General features: G+C 38.4%; 2 protein-coding genes across 6 annotated transcripts in view; both read right to left on the bottom strand.

Moving 5' to 3' along the window:
* fermt2 (FERM domain containing kindlin 2) overlaps positions 1-5,421 on the bottom strand; it is a 45,087-nt gene extending 39,666 nt beyond the window's left edge. For all 4 annotated transcript variants that reach the window (XM_057343901.1, XM_057343902.1, XM_057343904.1 and 1 more), the window contains exons 1-2: positions 5,203-5,421; positions 4,190-4,347 (exon numbers count right to left, since the gene is read on the bottom strand). In XM_057343901.1, coding sequence (XP_057199884.1) covers positions 4,190-4,346 — 157 coding nt within the window. In that variant the 5' untranslated portion in view covers position 4,347; positions 5,203-5,421. The remainder of the gene's footprint in view (positions 1-4,189; positions 4,348-5,202) is intronic.
* A 3,199-nt stretch (positions 5,422-8,620) lies between these two features.
* Positions 8,621-20,234, bottom strand: ddhd1a (DDHD domain containing 1a). Of its 2 annotated transcripts, XM_057343948.1 has the most exons (14): positions 19,093-20,234; positions 18,424-18,600; positions 16,014-16,109; positions 12,628-12,756; positions 12,352-12,499; positions 12,045-12,154; positions 11,706-11,812; positions 11,367-11,629; positions 11,181-11,256; positions 10,945-11,094; positions 10,785-10,849; positions 10,460-10,632; positions 10,141-10,308; positions 8,621-9,944 (listed from the first exon to the last, which is right to left on the bottom strand). In XM_057343948.1, the coding sequence occupies exons 1-14, from the start codon at positions 19,733-19,735 to the stop codon at positions 9,778-9,780; spliced, it is 2,472 nt and encodes an 823-aa protein (XP_057199931.1). In that variant the 5' UTR covers positions 19,736-20,234; the 3' UTR covers positions 8,621-9,777. The 2 variants fall into 2 exon arrangements, with proteins under 2 accessions (XP_057199931.1, XP_057199933.1); XM_057343950.1 differs by lacking the exon at positions 16,014-16,109 and having other exon boundaries at positions 8,623-9,944.
* Positions 20,235-21,797: the final 1,563 nt, after the last annotated feature.

Raw genomic sequence — 21,797 nt, 5'->3', positions numbered from 1 at the left:
GCTCTTGACACAGTAAGTTGTTTGTGCATTTTTAGTATCGAGGCTACTCGAAAATAACAAAAAATAACAATAAATAAATAACTCAGAAAATGCATTAAAGCAATGCTAGAATCTGAGAGCTGCAGCAAAAATACCGGAATGACAGCAGCGTTCAGAGAACAAGCCAAACGTTTGAAGTCATTTCCTGTTTGCCAGAAGACTTTTATGGATTTTTAAACAACCGGGCTTGTCATGCGCGTACAACCCCACCTAAACCCCTTCTCCCCATAGCAGAGAGTTGATATCATCAGCTAAACCTCACCATTTTCCCTTCATCTTCACGGAGGATCTCCAAGGCTAACCCAACATATGGAACAAATGACTTTGGTCAAGAGGCTCAAATAAATGTGCTGTAACTGCCTGTGATGTCATTTTGCCCTGTCTTTCATTTTAGGGTTTCCTTTTCACATTCTAATAATACACTTTCCTCTCACCAGTATCAGCAAAGGGGCATGTGGCCCGTGAAGACGTGTGTGTATTCCTTAGTTCCTTACAAGAGCACAGGGTTTCTTTTGGCCACCACACATTATGACGACACACTCCAGATGCTTACACTGTTATAGACTCACAGTAAGTGCCACGGAGTCTGAACAAAATGTGCCCCTGTCTCGGCTTACTCATAAGAAATATTATGATTTAAACAGCACTGAGCTGACTTAGAAGAAAAAAGATGGGCTGTGCCAAGTCTTCAAACATGACTTGATATTTCAGATCTCTCAGCATTCACCAACTACAACAAGCTATAGAACGACTCTTCATAGTCTTATCTTGCTTTGTGTTGTCCAGGTAAAACTAATGTAACTTGAAAGTAAGGTACATAATGTTAACAACACGAGCAGTCAAAACTAAAGGTTTTAGGTCAATGGCAAATATAAAAGCTATCATGGCCCCTCATCATTAATTATTAAATAGAATCTGCTGAAATGCTCTTTCAGGAAATGGCCAAAGTGATCAATAACAGAGTGCCTTCCTGGCATTCTTATTTATTGCATTAGAGCTAAAATCAAGGCTTTAGATGTCCAAGAGATGTGAGCGTGGGAGAATATATTCAGGCTAAATATGTATACCTTTCATTTAAGCACAAACTATGGAGTCTTTGTCTCAAAGCGGGACAGACAGGTTGGGCTCAAATCTAACAAGGGCAAAATCAAAGTCACAAAAGAAGAGACATTTGACCCCATTCCACCAATCGCAGACCTCATGAAAACATGTGACAACAGTCACTTGAGACCAATTTAGAGTTGTATATCATCAAATACGCAGGAGTTTTATAGCAGAGGTAAGTGAATGTTTCAAATAAGATTAGCAAAGAGCGTTAGAGATACAGCACGTTTTAATTACAAGAGTCCGATTTACTTTATAAGGTTTCTCATTATGCAGCATTCTACAACACTCAGAGCATAACAACAGATTTTTTTCTAGATTTTCAAAGTTTCAACAAAAAGGGATCTTATTTAGAACCATGAATAAAAATGTATTGTTTGTTTATGTGTTTGTCCGGTCAGGCATCTTTAAAGCAACAGAGCATGCCTTTAAACTGTGACTACATTCAATTGTTTTATTTTGCCCTTGTCCTGCCATTTAACAGCAACTACAAATTTTGCCTGCTCTCTTCGATTAAGCCATACAACACCACTTGAACGCAACTGTGGAAAAACAGCACTGTCTTATTACAAAAAAACACAATGGACTACAATTAGACTACAGATAGCATAGTACATTCAATGTTCATTTATCATGGTCTGGGCTGGTAGGTTTCTGTCGTTTTAAAACTCTCTCATAGTTAAAAAGTCATTCTTTTTGTTTAACTTTAGAAATTCCAAGAGGTGACAGCATCTCAAACAATTACATTACAAATGTACAAAAAATACCCGCTAACAGTCAGACGTTTTTCTTTTTAACACAGCCCCTCAACAGAACGTCTATCAGATACCGAATCTTGAAACGGCATTTTTAGTTTATATGACACTCCATTTTAGTGTTGTCAAAAGTACCGGTACTTTGGGTCCAAGTCGGTACCTAAAAATAAAAAAGTTGTCGGTACCTCATTTTCATAAGACCCGGTACCACCGACGTACCAGGTCAACCGGGTACTGATGCTCTGTCTGACAGGTTGTCAGTTGGAAACTTTTCATAGACGCAATAAGACGTGATGAGCGGATAAGCGCGGCTCCGATCCACAAGAGATGCGCACAGAAATACTTCAGATTAAAGTCATATCACGAAGAAAACGAACAGAGTTTTGTGGTGAAACGAGGAAGCATCCGGATTTAAGTTAACAAGTTCAAGTAAGTTTCAAATTCTGTTCGCGTTTGCATTATGAATGTTGTAGCATATTTTAAATTTAAAGGTTACATTAAAATAAACGTCCCTGTTTGCTTGTTAATTTGTTAGCGCCAATGCTAATCCAGTCAAGTGTCCTTATTAACCATTTAATGCTTTTATAACTGTAATGGGGTCAAATAAATGGGAGGACAGGATGGGGTTTACAGTACCTATTTTATATAGGCCTATCTGCAATCTATGTGCTAGAAAACTAGCATACTAACTGTATGACTAGCAATGTGTATGTCTTGGATAGATAACTCTATTAGGTTTAAAAAGCCACATTTAAACTGAAGAAAAATCTATCTGTTGCATTTATTATTTTAATATACAGTTACCTTAATGTAAGTAATCTTGTGTAAATGCAGTATAAAAACTGAGGTTTGTTTTAATATTGCATATGCATGTTTGTTCAGTCAGTTGACTTACTGAAGTTTATTCTATTGGTCTTATACAGCAGCAGACTGAGGAGGATGTTCATCAGCATGAAAGACCCCAGTGAGCACACAACCGTTTCAGCAACAATTAACTTATACTTCATGTATACAAAATGGCATTGCTTTCTATACATTTATATTAACAATGAGCTTTATTAATAAAATTGTTTCAATTAGCATGTACTGGTGTTTTGCTTTGGTACCGAAATTGGTACCGAGAACCGTGGAATTTTACTGGTATTGGTACCGACTACTGAAATTTTGGTACCGTGACAACACTACTCCATTTAAAAGCATATTTCCAAAATATTAAACTCACACCTTGATTTAAATTAGATACTTATCAGAGGGTTATCAGCTAGCGTGTGGCTAAAACTAGCACCTCTTCAAACCACTACACATACATCCACACTTCATACAGGGTTAATGCATGAACATTCACAAGTAAGTGACATAACCTCTACTTCCTAATGACCAAAACAAGACAATCTTCAAGGTGACCCCGTTTTTCACATCTGTATTCAAAGATGAAGGAACAGCCACAGGAGGTCCTGGTGTGACCCATCATGTCATGCACGATTTAAACAACACTGTTTTTAGCTACTATCAAGCGCTGACTGCTTTTAAGAGGTCAAGATGTCTTATTATTTCACAAAACCACACAGCGAAACCTTTGTTAACTCTGTTGAAATCCACAAGAACTGGAATGTAGCTGCTATTATGGCAATGCCTCCACATGGGAGGGTCAGTAGACATGTGTTCTCTATCTAGCTTTTCCATATGACCCTGTCTTCAAGGAGTGGGATCCTCAGTGGGACCCAAACCATGGAAAACAAAGGCCGATGTGTTCTAAACAACAAGGATGGATCTCAGGAAAATGGCAGGAAAGCAGAACTTGGAGCAATTAGAACTGTTGCTTGCTCAAACAGTCAAATTTCACAGGCACAAATTCACTAACTATGTAGGAAAATGTATGTAGGGAAAGCGCCACAAAATATCAAGTTTACATTAAGCTAAAAAAGCATGTTTGAATTCCCTGTATGACAGAAATAAACATGAATCAGTGTCATTTGTTTAGTTTCCAGTGAATAATCATTTGTAAGAAAACCATGAGTCAACAAATCCTCAAAAAGATTTAGCATTACTACAGCATTCCCACACCTTTGAGCAACTTCCATGACTTTTCATGATTAACATTTATTTCTTATTTCTGTATTCAATACAGGAATTTCAATGAATAAAAATCACAATCGTAGGATTCCCAGAGAATTTCAGGTTTTCCATGACCCACAAACCCTAAACACACGACCGCTTCATTCGCCTCTCTCTAGACGATTAGCACAAACACAGTGAACAAACATCCTGAAGGGTGGATACCGTGCACATACCGAGTTTCTCCACGAGTTTGAGCATCACACCGCCGATGTGAATCTCCCCGGTGACTCTCAGCGACACATCCCTGTTGAGGTCAGTCACGTGCATCTTCAGTTCCCAGGTGCCGTCTGCATAGCAGCCATCTGGCATTCGTATACCATCCAACGCCATCCTTTACAAACAGTGTCATAAGAGAAAACCCATTATAAGACATCAGTCAAGTAGTCTAGATCAATGTAAAGTAAAACTCTTCAGAATGAGATACAGTTGGTGTCTCAAAAAACATGTGCTGCCTAGCTGGACAACACTTAAGAAAACATGGGGTATGCTTACGGTGTCCAATATACAGTCTAGTTAGGCAGCTGACAAAGATGAAAAATGCTTAAATGTCAGTAGAGTAAGAAAGTAACACGTAGAAAGAATAAATGTGACCCTGTCTGTGAAATCCAAGCTAAAGTCTCATAATCAATTTTTAAGATAAGAAGCATCAAAGTTCGATTTCAAACTTTAATTTCACTATGATTTTAAGTCAATGTAAAATCAAAGAAGATATCACATTAGCTGAGTTTTCACATGCAAGGTCACAAATATGTGAATGGCAAATTAAAAGTCCGCCCATTTAACAACTTTGACAACTGATTTGACTTCACAAAAAGCCCTGGATAGGAATGACATGATGTAAATAAAATATATTCGTGATAAATCGTGCTAATAAACGTAATGAGGACTTTAAAACATTGTGCTTTAGTGAGATTTATGACAAAACCCGCAGCTCGCACAACTAACGGTCAAACACGGGCGCCGATGACGTCAGCAGCCCGTTCCCAATGCCAACTCAATAAAGACAGTCAGGTCAACGCATACAAAAGACGAAAAACGCACTCAAAGTTATATTTTATAGTCCGTCTGATTAAATAGGAAAGTATACTTTTAGAGCAAAGCACCCAGTGAGCTGTGAAGTGTGCAACAGTGGGGATTTTATTCAGAGTTGTGGAGTACGCCAGCTGAAATCATAGCGTTCACTAACCTTCACCAATACACCGAATTAAATCCACGCAACACCGATTAAACGTCCAGAAGTTCAACAGTCAGCGAGTTTTCTTTTCTTCAGACGCCTATTTAATCCTTTCATGAGGAAAAATCCCGAAAAAAAAGTGTTAAAGTCCTGCGGCGGGGCTCCTGACGGGATTCGCGTTAATGGAGTCCAGTGGCCGCTTGCGCTCTCTCGTTCACTCTCTCTCTCTTTCTTTCTGCGTGTGTGTCTTTCTCACTGTGTGTGTGTGTCCCCTCCTGCCCCTGCCCGCCCTCAGATGACGTCATTCTCGGTCCGCTCGCGCTGTCCATCACACCGGTCACCATTCGCGCCTTCGTATGTGACGTATTTCTGTATGAAGATCGACGTCAGTTCTTTAATACTCATAAACAAAACTTTAAAATGTCTTACAGAAGCTTTCACTCCAATCACGTATTTATTGGATTACACATTGGCGTTATTATTCACTAATAAGGGGTGCGGTTTTGGGGGGTTAAGACACTTTTATTTAGAACATTGACTAAAATTAATGAATTAAGTTTAAATGTATATATATATATATATTTATTTATTCATTCATTTAACTAATCTGTGTAAAACCAAACAACGTCTGTTTTCTGTCAAAAATAAAGCTGATATTAAGTTAGTCTTGTGATTATTTTCCCCAGTCTATTTATTCGGTTCTTTACAGTTTCACTAGACACAGAAGGGTTGAGGTTCACAAGCAATTTGGTTAAAGTTTAAAAAGCAACCTTAACATGTAATAATGAAACTTTAAATGTAATGCTTCCTGATTTCTTTTAAAATTAGAATTAAATGCAATTTAATTAATTTAGTGTAATTGGAACTAATAAGTGTGCAGCCTTTCAATCTGCAGCTGCAAAATAACTATTTACAAATACACTTAATTCATGAACTTATACTAAAGTATATATTAGTGCACTGCAACACATTTATTCATGCAATTATTATTATTATATTAAATTGTTTGGAGTCATTTATTTTTGCATATGCATGCTGTTTTAGGTCACTCCAGCACAGGAATTTGGTGCACAGTCGTACACTGCATCAGAAGAATTTATAACCCCAGCGCTCTGACCTCCTCCACTGTGTCTGGCAAGGGAGCCATTGCCTTTTTAGGCTGTGTTTTAATTACCGTGTAAACAGCAGTGAGACGGTGTGCAGGGAAATGAAGTGGATGGGGAGGTGTTAGTCACAGTACAGTGTTTCTAAGAGCTATGATGTTACACACAGCTCATCTGGCTGACAGAACAGCAGACCATTCTAAAACTTTACAATTGTTTTTTACTTTAAAATGGCCCACAGAAGCCCTTAAATTATTCAGAAATATTTATTTAAACACCCTGTTAATGTGAAATACAAAAATATCTTTATTTAGGAATTGTAACACGACCAAATCTCAAAGCATTTAAAGAATCAATAGGAACGTTGACTCTGTGTAAAGACTCTTGTCTTTACGTTATGGAAAGTAGGCTAAATGCAAATCTGCTAGTAGCTGTTTGGATAGATGAAAAAAAGGAGCAGCAACTTGGACTCTGCTTAGAAAATGAAGTGACATTAAAACATAAAGTGACTGTCATCTAGTGGCCAAGGTTGACATTACAGGAATCTGGTGTCAGAAGATGGCCATTTACCATCCAGTTTAATAAATACATGCTGAATCGTTTTTTTTAAAACGTGGCTGATATATTGATAAGCTAATGTTAAAGCTAGTGTAACTTATCCCACACCAGGGTTATTTTAACTAAAATTATAAAAACATTTCTGTTAATTGAAATCAAATAAAATATAGGACTAATTTGAAGAACTTTAACTTATTCAGAAAAAAAAGAAGCTTCTTCAAACTAAATAAAAATGTTGCGGTATTAAAATTATTAATAGGAAAAAATAGAAACTGGATTAAATTGGAAATAAAAATACACTCTCCTATTTTAAATATACAGTAAATATATAACCAATATCAAAATTACAAAAGCAACTAAACTAATATGTACACAAAAACAAAAAATAAATAGAAGCTCATTTTAAATATTATTCAAACTAAAATATAACTCCTACTCGCTCCATTATATTTTTCCTTTATTTTGAACTGAACAAAACAATCAAGATAAAAAGCAAAGTTGTTCCAGTATCAAGTAACTTTGTATCCAAAAACAGGTTTTAAAATGTAACCTCATCTCTCAGATCTCAGAATGACCATCTGTACGTTGTTTTCCAGTTTTTAACTCTAATGCCATTGTAATTGTTGACATTTATAGGATAGCACAATAAAGGCTGGATATCCTTTAGTTAATAGATAAACCAAGACATGAATATGCAACAGAGTGAGATGCCCCACTATGAAGAAAATACATAAGAAAAACAGTGTAGTTCAATTGGACTAAATCTGAACCATTTCAATTGTTATCAAACTTCTAAGACAACTGAAACCTCTTAAAAGTACAACAGGTGTACTGATCTGTAGCAGCATCAATACATTTCAGTCAACATATCACACCGGCTTTTCATGTCCACAGACTTGTGCTTCAAGGTCAAACTAAAAGAGTTTTGAACAGTTTTGAGCCCCATCACATACAGAGCCTCCATACAGCTACAGTACATTATAGAAAGCCACGAGGAAGCCTAAACACTACTACTACAGTAAAGCATCAATGTCAAAAACATGTTCAGGTAACATCACACCAAAATTAAAAAATATATACAAAAAAGTAAAGCATAGAACTTTTTTTTGCAATGTGACATTAAGTGCATTCTCCCTTTAATGCGATGTGTCCGAATGAATATTTGCGTTTTCTTCCTTTTAATTCTCATTATTCTAAGTGACTCACATTACAGTATAAGAGTGATTTTTTTTAACCAGCTACTACTTAAATCAAGGATTAAGATTAAAATAAGATTTTGTTTCCTCAATAGAGTTTCCTTAGAAACACTGAGTAGGATTTGGTCTTAAATAAAAAAGTTAAATATTCATAAATATTTATCGTTGGGTCTATTGTAAGGTTCAATAATGCTACAATGATGCACGCTTTAAGTACCTCTTGTAGGGATGTAATGACTCACCGCTAGCCGGTTGAAAAATGATTAGAATTATGACGATTCAAGTCGGTTGATGTTAAATGAATCGCGATACGTGTTTTGGACAGCAGGGGCCGCTGTGTTTCCTGTCAACTTGGTAAACGTAGATATGGATTTCTTTAAAAAATCCAAGTTAGGAAAAGCACAGACAAAGCTTACTTTGTTTATATTAAATAAACTTTTGTATTATTTATTTTTATTTTATTTGGAATTTGTTTTAAAATTGCCATTTAGTTTAGTTATTTTTTTAATTTGACAAAATATATTTTCATTTTACCAAGAAATGTGCAGCATTTGAAAAATAATAAGAGGGCTCTTGTTCATTTCTCATTTCTCAACTCATTATGTGTTTCTTGGTACCATGTCCACAAATATTATATGCTTTTGCAATAAATAGATACTGATCATACACATTTTGATTTAGAAAAAAACTAAATAATCTAAAAAATATCTTCATGTACACATGAAAATAAATGCCAGCATTTAATATGTATTACAGTCTAGGTCAGGGGTTCCCAAAATAACAGTGCCAGTGACTCAAGACCCCCACTATCCTCGGAGGTGGTTAAAGTATGCAAAAGTTGTGCAGAACATGCACTTATTAGGTCTATCCAAACACACACATAATGACAACACAAAAGAACACAGTCGAACATAATATTATTTTAGAGTAATTGGCTCATTACTTTACTTGTTGTTACACATAAATAAACCATGAACTATTACTACAGGTCACATTTCATCAAACTGATTGGAGTGCTGATAGATGTCTCTTTTTGTACCCGAGGTCGATGGCCTTTCTGCCTGCAGTGCTTCTCCGCCCTCCTCCGCTGGCCTCCCCGCGTTGTCTTTGGTCGATATTAACCAACGTTTACCAACCTTAAAGCCTGAAAAAGAATCTGCGTGCACATATGAGGATGTGTAACATGATGCTGTAAATTGACTTGCTGCACCTAACCTAATGATGTCGTTAATGTGACATAATCACACCAGGGGTCATGATCGAGAGGAAGTCAATTCGAAAGGCGGGTGTCTTTTTATATGCATGGTTTTATTTTTGACCTAACTAATTTTTCATATTTTGTTGATTTCTAATAATAACACAATGATTTCTGGTAATCATCTTGCGGCCCACACTTTGGGAACCCCTGGTCTAGGTAAAGAAATATCTCTTTGGCCCCTAGAGGTGCATGAATTGTGGGAATTTTGTGCAGCACACAGACGAGTCTCATTGTGTTTCAGAGTTCTTTGGACTTGAGCTTTATTAAAGTCATTTCAGATTTACAGCATAAACCTGCACATGCTTTTTCCATAGTCCGGCCTTTCCTCTTTCTGTTAGGGCAGACATACAAACAAACCCATTCTGCCAAGTCTTCCTGAAAGTGAAGTGAGGGACGTGGCCCCGATGTTAAAGTGCAACAGGTGACAAGTGTGTGTCTGTCTCATCCGGAGAGTTTGTAAAAGCCACGTGTGCTACACAACTTCAGCATTCACCATCTGCTGTCTGTATATGAAGGTGAGAAGAAACAAAGCGACATCGTGAGAGGACCAATAGGCCGTGTGTGAGGTAACGGCTGACCAATAGCGGCTCTCCACCAAACCCTCTCGAAGTTCAAAGTCAATGCGGTGCTCCATCTCCACTGTGACACACAAAACAACCAAAATTACTCAGACCGATTATAAATGTCAAAGTGCAAAAAAGCAAGACTTCAAACACAAAGACAAAAAAAACAAATATACACACAAAAATAGTGAATTACGGCTCAAATTTCATTCCATTTCTCACATACGTTTATTATTTCACGCTATTGAGACAACAAAAAACTGTGTACACACCAGCTGTATCAAAAGAAGAGGATGATGGAGATATGGATGAAAATGCATAATCGCTTTGGCTCTCTTCTGTGTCGCACATCCCAGAATCCACTGCTGCTGGCAGACTGGGCGAGCGAGAGAAACGAGAGAACAAAATCCCTCCAATGCCTTTTCCTATACTCGCAGCACCTATGCAAACGAGGTTAAAAGTGACGTAAATATACACAAGACGTACGTTCCATACATTTCCATTTAAAGTTGCATTGAAAGTGACTTGGTTGAAAAATCCCTTAAACATTTCTCTCTTTACAAAAACGATGCAGTATGTTGTCACATGTACCCAGTATGCTGGCTTTGCCCAGGCTGGTAATGGACTCTCCGTAATGTCTCCTGGCTAACACAGGCGAGGTGCTAGGGCTGGATACGCTCTCTGTGTCAGACGCTCCGTCCTTACTCACGTTGAAATATGTAGGTCTGATCTCATCATATGGAGTGGGGATGATGGTGTTACACCTGCAGAGAACACGCAGTCTCTCATGGTTCATGGTTCGTCGTAAAAAACGAAATTCATATTTTTAACAAATCATTCTATTTCTAAAGACATCTCAATTATTTCAAGTGGATTTATTTTCGAGTTTTAGTGAGACTGACCCATCAAGACTCACCAGTGTATCTGCACAGGTGCGATATTGCGGTAATGTTTCAAAACAAGCGGCTCCAGTCGATAAGCCTATCAGACAGAAAAAAAAACATGACAGATAAGTCCAATCAATCTCCTCCACTCCACATCACACTGACCCACAGTACACAGTCATGGGATCTGACCACAGGATCCGTCGGGTGGAAGATGTTAAGGAGACGCGGGCAGATGGACTTGGGCATGATGTGGTCCTGCTGTCCTGTGTTTCCAGGGCGAATCCCTCTCAGAGCCAGAAACACGGCCAAAGGTGAACCCATGCAGAAGAAGTTCTCCACCTGCAATTCAAGTTTGATCTTTAGTCGAAGGCTGACGTCTTGTGAAACCTCCTCAGATCATCAACATGTGAGCTTCATTACATCACCTTAAACTTTAACGTAGGTGAGGGTGTGAGCGTGGAGGCCTTCAGTCTCCGAAGCTGATCTTGTAGTTCTCGTAACCTGTTAAACATTTCTATGACGTATTATCGTTTACTTGCAGTTGCTTTTGAAAGGTTTTTTACCGTGGTCTCAATGCGTCGATTCCTCACAGAACTGTAAAACACTGCTACCTCTGTCTAGTAAGCTGCATTTCGTCCAGCAGGCGGCGCTCTTCATTGGTCGTCCAGCGCAGATCTTCTCCTTCCAGCTGCTCGTGATGTTCCTGCAGGCAGAAGCTCACTGGATCCCAGCCTGTCATGATGTCGAAGGTGATGACGCAGCCCAGCGAGTGCGAGATGATGGACACTTTCCCACCCCTCGTCTCAAACTCAGGGTTACGGGAGCAGAAGAGAGAGTACAGACGATTCAGCTCCTGTGTTAAACCTTTAGTGATCTGAGGGGAAGACAATCGGAGAGTTCAAAACCTCCCGTGTTTTTATAGCTTCGCTTTGGTAAAACCTTCCTGTTACCTCATCTCTATAAAGAGGGCTGGTGTAGTACATGATGTCCATGGCGCTGCTGTTGAGCAGATCTCTCAGACCTCTCACCTTATCTGGTGTGATGGACTCTACCGTATCTGCACGAGGAGAAAATCACACACCAAATACAAGCGTGAACTGCTGCTTTCTAGCATCACCGCATTCTTCATCTTAATGCGTTTCATTGTTTGCTCCGTGTCATTTGCACAGCTGCTAGAACCGTGAAAGCAAACGTTTTTATGTTGTCCATTAGGACTGTGTGTGTGCGCTTGTGGACAAAAGGGAGACGGAGAGAGTTTGTGTTATGCTGTGGTCTGGTGACTGTCTCACCGCCGTCCAAAGCCAGTTCGGATCGCCACTCCACCGGCAGAAACTCCACATGCTCCTGTGTTTGCTCTGCAAAGTGTTTCTCCTCCATCTTCCTCGCGGCCTCCCGCAACCTGAACACGCACGCCACACACAAACAAATGCTACAGACATCCTTACAGAATGTACAATTTCTAAAGATCAGAAAGACACACAAGAAACCCAACCATGAAACATTACTGACATTGTGAAAAACTGTGTGTTTTGATCTTCAAACATACAGTAATGTTGTGAGCCCTTCAAAAGACGAATAACTTCAAAAAGCACTCACATGCCCGTGTTCTTGATGATTCGATCTTTGTCCATCTTCTGACCGATCCCATGAACCACAAACACAATGTGTGTGGTCTGAGGAGGTTTGTCATCTAGCGAGGCCTCTTCTACATAGCCACGATGCAGTCTGGTCCCGCTGCTGGAGGCTGATGCCAATTACGTCACAACATTACATCAGGTACGCTATACTATCACAGAGAACGTCACTACACATGAACTGCGAAGTATCCCATGAATTATATCAGTAGTTTCAGTTTTCACTTCAGTTACTCACCTTTAGAAAAGCCCAACTTCTGTGTGACGGTGCGAGCGATCTTAGACGTAGTGGCGTCACTATACAGATACACCTCATCGGTGCTGTACCAGTCCACGTGACTGTGGCTCAGCTGCAGGCTGTGAATGGCTGCACAGTGACAGAGAGAGCTATAACGTTCATATCACTGCAACGGCTAAAACACGCTGCTCACACAGAGGAAGTAAAGTATCACAGAACTGCAGGAAGTGCAGCTTCACGGAACTACAGGAAATACAGCGTCACAGGAACTACAGACAGCGCGAACTACATTCTGTCTTTTCAGTGTACCAGTTCTGGCCCGTGGGTCCCGTTTCAGTTGCATTTACAAAAAAAGAGCTTACCCTTATGAATTTATTCGTGATATTAATGCGACACGATGCCACAGAAGTATTACGAAAAAACACGAAATATAGATTTTCTACATAGAATCACCTGTAGAAATCTCCTGTTGTCGTTCACAGAAGAAGGAAAAGAATGAATAACATGTTGATAAAACCTTTTTTGGGTCATTTCCACAGCACAGACGGTTAATGATAAGGCAGTATAACATCTTGTACAGTGAGCACACTGAAAAGCAGCCTGTTATTCTCTCTAAGAATGTAGAGGAAACAGGTGAAAATGCATCTGGCCGGGTGGATCACATGAGAAAACATTCACCTGTTGCAGAGCTGCTCTGAGTTACCAACATTTTCAGAATATACATTCGATTGAGTTCAAGTGAAACTCTGTGGACAGATGTATACAGAAAATACTGAAAACGGGTTAGGCTAGCCCCCAGTTTGTAAAATTACAGTAACACGGTGCAAACAGCATGCCTTTACAGAATGAACGTAAGTGCTTCACAAGTTCAGCATTGCCCCGTAAAGGGCCATTACAAGTGCACTGCTGTAAACGTAACTTCTGTAAACTGTTTTTACAAACTGAGGTAGGCCTGTTATTATTAATAGAGATGCACCGATACTTAATTTCTCCACCGATACCGATTCTCTCTGCCCAAAACCGATTCTGAAGATTAAATTAATATTTTTTAATATTACAAGAACAATTTTGATTATATGAATATACTAAATCAGTGAAGAGTGAATGTTATGTTGTGTACAGTGTTGGGTAAGTTACTCTGAAAAAGTAATTAATTACTAGTTACTAATTACATATTCAATAGTGTAATTAGATTACTGTACAAATTACTCTCTCCAAAAAGTATTTAGTTACTTATTACTAATTACTTTCTATATCCTACATCAACCTTGATTAGTTAAGTGATTGAAGGATAGACATGAAACGGCCTATTTAATTAATTCAAATAAATAATATTAAACTACATAAAATAGTATTATTAACTGACCAAAGTATTACAGATGTGAGATTTATACATTAAAGCAAGGATTTTAAAGTTAAGGTCTTTGCACATACAGTACGAAATTTTCGTATGCGTTTTTTCGTATTTGTCTCTCGTTTGTATGGTGTCTCTGAATTGTTATAAAAGGCCACTCAAAATGCTTGATACGGATGCGAAAACGCAGAAAATCGAACCCGGTCCGAATTTTTTATGACGGACGAAAATATCGGAGGCAGTGTGTAAATGTGATTGACACAACGTGAGGTCGTATTTATTTTTTAACGTGCGGAAATTTCGGACGCAATTTTCTAACTCAATGTGCAATGGGCTTTAGACTTTGAATTTTGATGTCAATTCCACTATTGCACACACATATTACACAAAGTATTTAGTTTAATTACATCAGAAGTAACTGTAATTAAATTACAGAAAAAATAATAGTAATCCCATACTTTACTTTTTCAAGGGAAAAGTAATTAAATTACAGTAACTAATTACTTAGTAACTAGTTACACCCAACACTGGTTGTGTACACAGAGCTGCTCTTCTGCACAGGTGTCTAAGGCTCAGTGCCCTAGAAATACAGCAACTCAAACAAGGATTACAGCTCACACACACATAAAATGTATAACGTTTTGTGTTCAAAACTGTATTACTTATCTTTCGACAAGGCTGTAAAGCTATTTTTGGAACTGATACAATAGTGACTAAAACGTTTGAAACTGTTCATCTTTTAAAACATGGCTATTAGCCAACAATAATCTCAAAACGGACAAAACTGGTCAATTAATCGGTCTGTTGATATTATACAGCATTATTGCATTTAATAGTTTGTAAAATGTCTAAAATTAGGTTTAACAGTCCTATTGACATAAAACAAAGAAAATACTTTCAGACAATATTTAAATCACGTGTTTAATCATTTTTCATATTGATCACGCTTATTAGGTTTCTCGCAAAGTGCACTATAAATAGGTATGTATGATTAAAAGTTGCATTTACGTTTTAGAAAAAGGGTCCTTTGAAAAGCCATCATCATTTTGGAAGTCCTTATAATAATGAAGTTTAAAACACATGCAGTGGGTGTTTTCCAGAGAACACACATGTGGCACTATTCTACTGACCTACATACACAACATAAGCCCATTATGCAGCAAAGAGCCAAACTAAAAGCCACAGACGGGCTCCTCAGAACCGTTTAGTTTGGATATACAGTACTGTTTGAATACGGTTGTGGAGTACCCTTGTGAATCTTTGGAATAAATGATCTGTAAGAGAAAATCAACCCTAAACCATTTCAAACAGCATCTATGTGAGACTATTACAGAACACACTTGACTTAGTAGGATTAGTAAGTCAATGAGGGTTAGTGTCAGAAACCAGCTCATCAGGATTTTACTGCTGCAGTATACACAGGGTTCTCTGTATGTTTGACTGCGTGCGTCTCTGTATGACACGAAAGCTCACAGCAGACCAAAAACAAGTGCTTTAAAAAGAAGCTTTAAGCTGCCGTTTATAAACTTATTTAAATACAACTTCATTAAATGTCACGTTCCGCATTGTTTGCACAACAATCACAAATAGTTCCTCAAATCATGTGGTTTGTTGAGTAGAGATGTGCTTTTACTTTTCTAAGTGAACCGATTTGTCATTTTTGCCTGGCGGGTGATAAAACAGATGAGAACAGAATATAAGGGACGAGGGCGCTTTCGACCTGTTCAGGTTTTAACGTCCTGACTTACTGATCAGCGTGTGAACTTTTGGCCTTATGTTGTGTCATTTAGCAATAAAACACTGCCCATTTTGTGAGTACGCAACATATATTCATCAGGGCCCAACATAACAAACATTGTATGCATCCATGTTACATACAATTCTAATTAAAGCAGCCTTAGAAAATGAAAAACAGTAGGGAACAGAGTGGCGATTTTAAAGAACACCAGGTGAAATGGGATTAAAGTTAATGGGGGGGGGGGGGGGCATGAAAAGGTCAAATGAGGATCTACATCGAGCGCTGCTGCAATACCTTGACATCTCTTTCTCTTGTGACCTTTAGCACCAGTCTGATATCCGCTCCATTTGAACAGAAAGGGAAGGTAGAATGGGGGGAGGTGGGACAAAACTGACAAACCAAAACACAGTCATGATGTTATTGACAAATGTCACACTCTCGATCACACTACACAATCACTACAGACATCTGAATGAAAACACACAAAGCTATTAGTGCATTAAGTGAATCATTCACCAAAAACTAAAAAAAAAACTAAAAAAAAATACAATTCTGTCATCATTTACTCCCCTTCGACTTTGTTCTGATGAACACAGAGAAAGATATTTGGAAGAATGCTTGTAACCAAACAGTTCTTGTACCCCATTGACTACCATAGTAGGAGAAATTGTTCTGTTAAACACAAAAGAAGATATTTTGAAGAATGTAGGACAATGGGGTCCAAGAACTATTTGGTTATTAGCATTCGTCCAAATATCTTTCTCTGTGTTCAACCAAACAAAGAAATGTATACAGATTTGGAACAACTAGAGAGTGAGTAATTCATGACAGAATTTTCATTTTTGGGGAATTGTTCCTTTAATGTATGTTCAGCTCAGAGCAGAAAAACATGAATGTCTATGTTATTAACCTCAGAATACCACACCGCTGCTAACACAAACAGTCCTTTATAAAGCATATATAGATATAAGCATTTGGTATACTGTACGGACTTTGTACGTGGGACATTTCTCAAATCATCACGTAACCGTTTGACACACAAAACCAGACTTAACTGCTTTTAACGTAATTTCGGATCAAATGCACAAATAAAATTTTAAAAAAGAACAATTTTATATCATTTAAAAAAACTGACTTTTTTGTTTGGATTTTGATATCCAAAATAATCCAAATAAGAAAGCTTGAAAAATGTATGGTTTATGGTGAATGTGCTACATTGTATGTATGTGAACCCCTCATAAAGAAACTACAGGCCTGACCAGAACATGGCCTGAATCAGAGAATGATGTGCGTGTAAATGTGATCAATAATTGATGAAAGAAGTATAACATGTAGTTTTACAGAGAGCCCTTGTGAGGCTGTATTATTTATACCATTTGGGTGTGAACACGGCCAATAGGATCTATCATCCTGACAGGATGCAAATCAAAATGAAGATCAAAGATTTGTTCGGAGTGGTGTGGAACATGTTGTTCAGGGTGAGATAGTGTTGCCAACTAAGTACAAAACATTCCATACCTGAACAAACCGTGAAACTTGTCATGGTCCAATGCTAATATTAGTGTGATAAAACATTAAAGTGCTTCAGTAGCACAGATACAATGCAGTATCATCACAAGCATTTTGAGCAATTCATTGACTGAAGATTTCATGTGAAAAGCGGAGACTGTCACTGAATTAGACTGAGGTCCCTGTGGTACTATCAGCAGTCATGTGACTCCCAATTTTTAAATATACGGCACTGTAATAATTAAAGCAGACCTACATTCAGCTTCTCTCGTGGGTAACTCCCATGACAAAAGTTCCCTACAGTTCAAAGAAAACACGTTTTATTAGGAATTTATAAAGAGCAAAGGCTTCAAAAAGGAGGAAACGTTAAATAGATCTTGACATTGAAATCTTTTGAGATATCCCTTTACCTGAATATCCGCTCGAAAGCCCGACTGTCATTTCTTTCATTTAAGATTTCACTCTTGAACCGAGTTTAGAGAGCATTCAAACTAGGGCTGCATAACGATTAATCGCGACTAATCGTTTGCAGAATAAACGTTTTTGTTTACATAATATATGTTGGTGTACTGCGTATGATAATTATGTATATATATAAATACACGTACATGCATGTACTGTATATAATTAAGAAATATGTAACTTTTGATATGTTTTATTTAATTTATTTAATATTTAATTTAATTGATATAATTTATATTATATATAAATATTGAATATATTTTTTCTTAAAACCATGCATCCATGTGTGTGTATTTATGAATACATAATTATCACACACAGTACACCAACATATATTACGTAAACAAAAACTTTTATTCTGCAAACGATTAGTCGCGATTAATCGTTATGCAGCCCTAAACAATGATCTGTATTTAATAGAATTGCATTGGTGAATACAAATGTTCATTTTATAACTACAAATTGATAACAAAGAACGATCAACTATGAGAAATGGCATTAAGGATGTTGTTGTCACATCAAATATCAGTCACACTGTTTTTGGTAGAAAACAACACTGTCAGGTGTGACCTTGTCAGGAATTGACAGCCTGCCAAAGATGTGTTACTGAAGTGTTGTTTAATACCCTCGATACTCTCCCGAGCTCTTGCAACATCCTCACACACGGGAGGAACGCTCTCTCTTTACTTTTACCTTGGGTAGATAAAACAAATGTGAGAAAACGCTATCTCACCATCCTGCTTGTCCACGGTCCTGGTCAGCACGTCCGTCTCAAAAGCGTCCTGTAACTGTTCCCCTCTGAAACAAGCCAGGTGTTCTTTCTCAATGAGGTCGCTCTCATCTTCTTCTACGGGGGTCCACGTGCCATCAGTGAACCACTGGCCTCTCATGACGGGGATACCATCCTGTTCTACATGGAGGGGATACAAGACAGGCGACGTTACTACAACATTACAGGACACTGAATATAAACACAAAAGGTAGAAAGATCCTAAGAATAATACTGATGGGATAGTTCAGCCAGAAATCTCAATTCTGTTCACACAATGGAAGTCAATGGGGTTCAATGCTGTTTGGTGGCTACCAGTATCCTTCAAAACATCCTCTTTTGTGTTCTGCAGAAGAAAAAAGCCCTACGGGTTTAAAATGACATGAGGGCGAGTAAATCATTTTTGGGTGAACAATCCCTTCACACAGACACAACATTAATCATTTTGAGAACAGGCCAGTGTGCGATGACCAAGAAGTGTCCATAAAACTGTCAGTAGAGCTAACAGACAGAAAAGAACATCTGACATGACCATATACCAGCCAGATTTCAGAAAAGAAAGAAAAATAGTGTGTGTAATAGTTTTGCTACTCAGTACTTGAAGAACAGAAGCCACCGAGGAGCTAAACTTACGGTTCCAGTACACTGGAGAACACTCTTTATTTTTCACGTCCACTTCATACAGTCCTCCTCGAACACACACCGCATCAACAGTCGTGTTCTCAGTGGACCCAGCCGGCTCCTGTTCACCTCCATCTCTGAGCATCTCCTCTGCACCTTGGCTCTCGCTGAATCTGCGGTACATCATTTCTATTCGGAGAGAATCGTGTCCCATGAAGGGCTTCCACGTTTTTTTGTCCTCCTTGTAAAACCATCTCACTTCTTCAGGTCCCAGCTCTGTGGTCACTTCGAAACGGTGTCTGGGACAGCTGGAGCAGTTCCCTTTCCGGACGTCCGGACCCTCGCTGTTATGGAGGTAGTCGGCTGGGCTTATATTGCTGGTATGGATGTCATCGGAAACAGGGCTTTTGCTGGGGTCCATACTGCATGTAGGATCTGAAGGGGGGCCCTTGTTATGTAGAGGGTCCCGGAGTCTCGGGGTCATGCTGTCCTGTGGCAATGGGTGCCCATCCGAATCTGACTGCGTGGTATAGATTCCTTCGCAAATGGACTCGTCGTAGAGTCCGAGGAGGGCATCGTCACCCCAGTCTCTACTGTCCAAGGACAGCCGGTTTGCGGCATCAGTAAAACGTGTCTTTTTGGTAAGACTGCTCATTACGTCCTCATGACGTCATCTACGACGTAAAAAACAGGAACTTACCCATGATACCCCTAAAACACCCACACCGTGTCGGGTTATCCCGTTTGTCGTTACGAAGGTGTCCTGAATACACTGGCGTCACGCACCTAGAAATGTGACGTCATTTCAAAAACAAAAAAGTAGCAGAAAATCCACCTGCTCCTGTATATGAATAAATAAACGACACTAATGCTATCTTTCCGTTTCGTGACTGACAGCAGCGACAAGGTTGAAAAGAAGAGTTTTATCCGCACTGAAATCTGTACTACCGGATTCGCCTGCGCTTCCGAAGCCGGTCTGTCGTCAGCCAACCGGTTCGCGTCACTTTATAAAAACTTGTTCTCCCGCCGTCTGTGTGTCCATAAATGTGTCCGTGTCCCATATAGAAACACAGCGGTGTTTTCTAATCACTATAACAGTCAGAATACAGGTTGAGCTTCTGGCATGGCATAGGAAGTGGTGCGGAGTGAGTGACGTCAGACGTAAGAGGCGATGTAATGCGTATCAGGTTACGCATACACGCACAGGAACGTCCTGCGTCCAGTACTATATTTGATGTATTTTTTATTTTTCGGAACGATATTTTAAAAGTAAATAACAATAAATTGTGTAGTAAATAATATATATAAAAACAAAAAACGCCTGGAAACACGTATTGATTTAATTAAAAACAACAAAATGTTTTATTTATTTAACAATAACATTATTTAACTAATGTAAATAATGTTATGCAACACCTGACATAGATGTCTATGGCATCTATGGTCTTTCTGCTGTACGTATGTATGTATGTCAGTGAAGCGATACATGATGGCTAAATAAATTAGAACCAACGATTGAATCCACTTTATATTCTGTTTGGGACAATGCGGTTTCATGGTAAACAGCTGGTTGTTCTCAATAGTATTTATGGAAACCACTAGAATTTTAGACTAAGAAAATGACAAAGATCTTAAAAAGATTAAAGATTAAAAAGACATTTCTGTGCACATGTCTTACTTAAGCCCTAATCGGATGGTAATTGTTTCTCATAAGGACTGTCAAATTAATCTGCATGGCTCCTTGGTGATAAAACTCATGCATCCTGACAAACATAAATTCACGGTGTACGTTTGAGTTTGTAATCCCGCGGACCCGGAAAATGCACTTGTCACGTGCTCAGTCACATGACAATTCGCACGTATTTAATAATTATAATGGAATAAAATCGATATTTTAAAATGCTAATATCGAATGTTTGCATGTTTTTTTCTTGTCTTCTTTCTGTTCTTATCATCTCCCTCTCTGTGTAGTGAAGCAGCGATCCTGATCTATCGGTCAAGTTAGCTCATTTATGTGAACGTTTTATGTGATTATTTGCGTAGATCTACGATAACCACAAAACATCGTGCTTTTGTAAAATAAAGAAAGCCAAAAGGGTGCGCTTTCTGCCGTCTGTGAGCTGTTTCTCTCCGTTAGCAAAAGCGCTTTAGTTGCCCTGGGATATAACGTCTCACTTTCTGTCTTGACTGTAACGTTAGGCCCTATATGTCAGTGGTTCTCAAACTGGGGACCGTGGCCCCCTGGGGGTCCCGAAGATGGATCCGGGGGGCCAGAGATTTTGTGGCATTTTATGAAATATAGAAATTTATCATAGATTTTATGCAATCAAACTTAAAAAATAAGACCACCAACCAAAGGAATTGATGTTCCAGCATTGTATAACTGAATATGTTTTTGGTTTAATTACAATTCTAATTCTTTATTTGGGGGGCCGCAAAGCAATGCATTCTACACAAAGGGGGCCTTACAACAAAAATGTTTGAGAACCACTGCTATATGTTATAAAGAGGAAGTAAATCCATTATCTGTCACATGGTCACAGTCACACGTGTGTCAGATACATTCAGAAAGTGATTCAGCATATGAATTGTTTCTACAAATGTTTTAAATGGACAGTTTCATGTACTTCTTTTTTTCGGATTCAAATGTTCTTTTTCTTTTCTATTTCTTACTCTAATTCAGTGCAACAATAATTTGTTACATTACTGTAAGTGAT

Source organism: Triplophysa rosa, linkage group LG10, assembly GCF_024868665.1.
Source record: "Triplophysa rosa linkage group LG10, Trosa_1v2, whole genome shotgun sequence".
Lineage (NCBI taxonomy): Eukaryota > Metazoa > Chordata > Actinopteri > Cypriniformes > Nemacheilidae > Triplophysa > Triplophysa rosa.
This window is presented reverse-complemented; position numbering and strand designations above follow the sequence as displayed.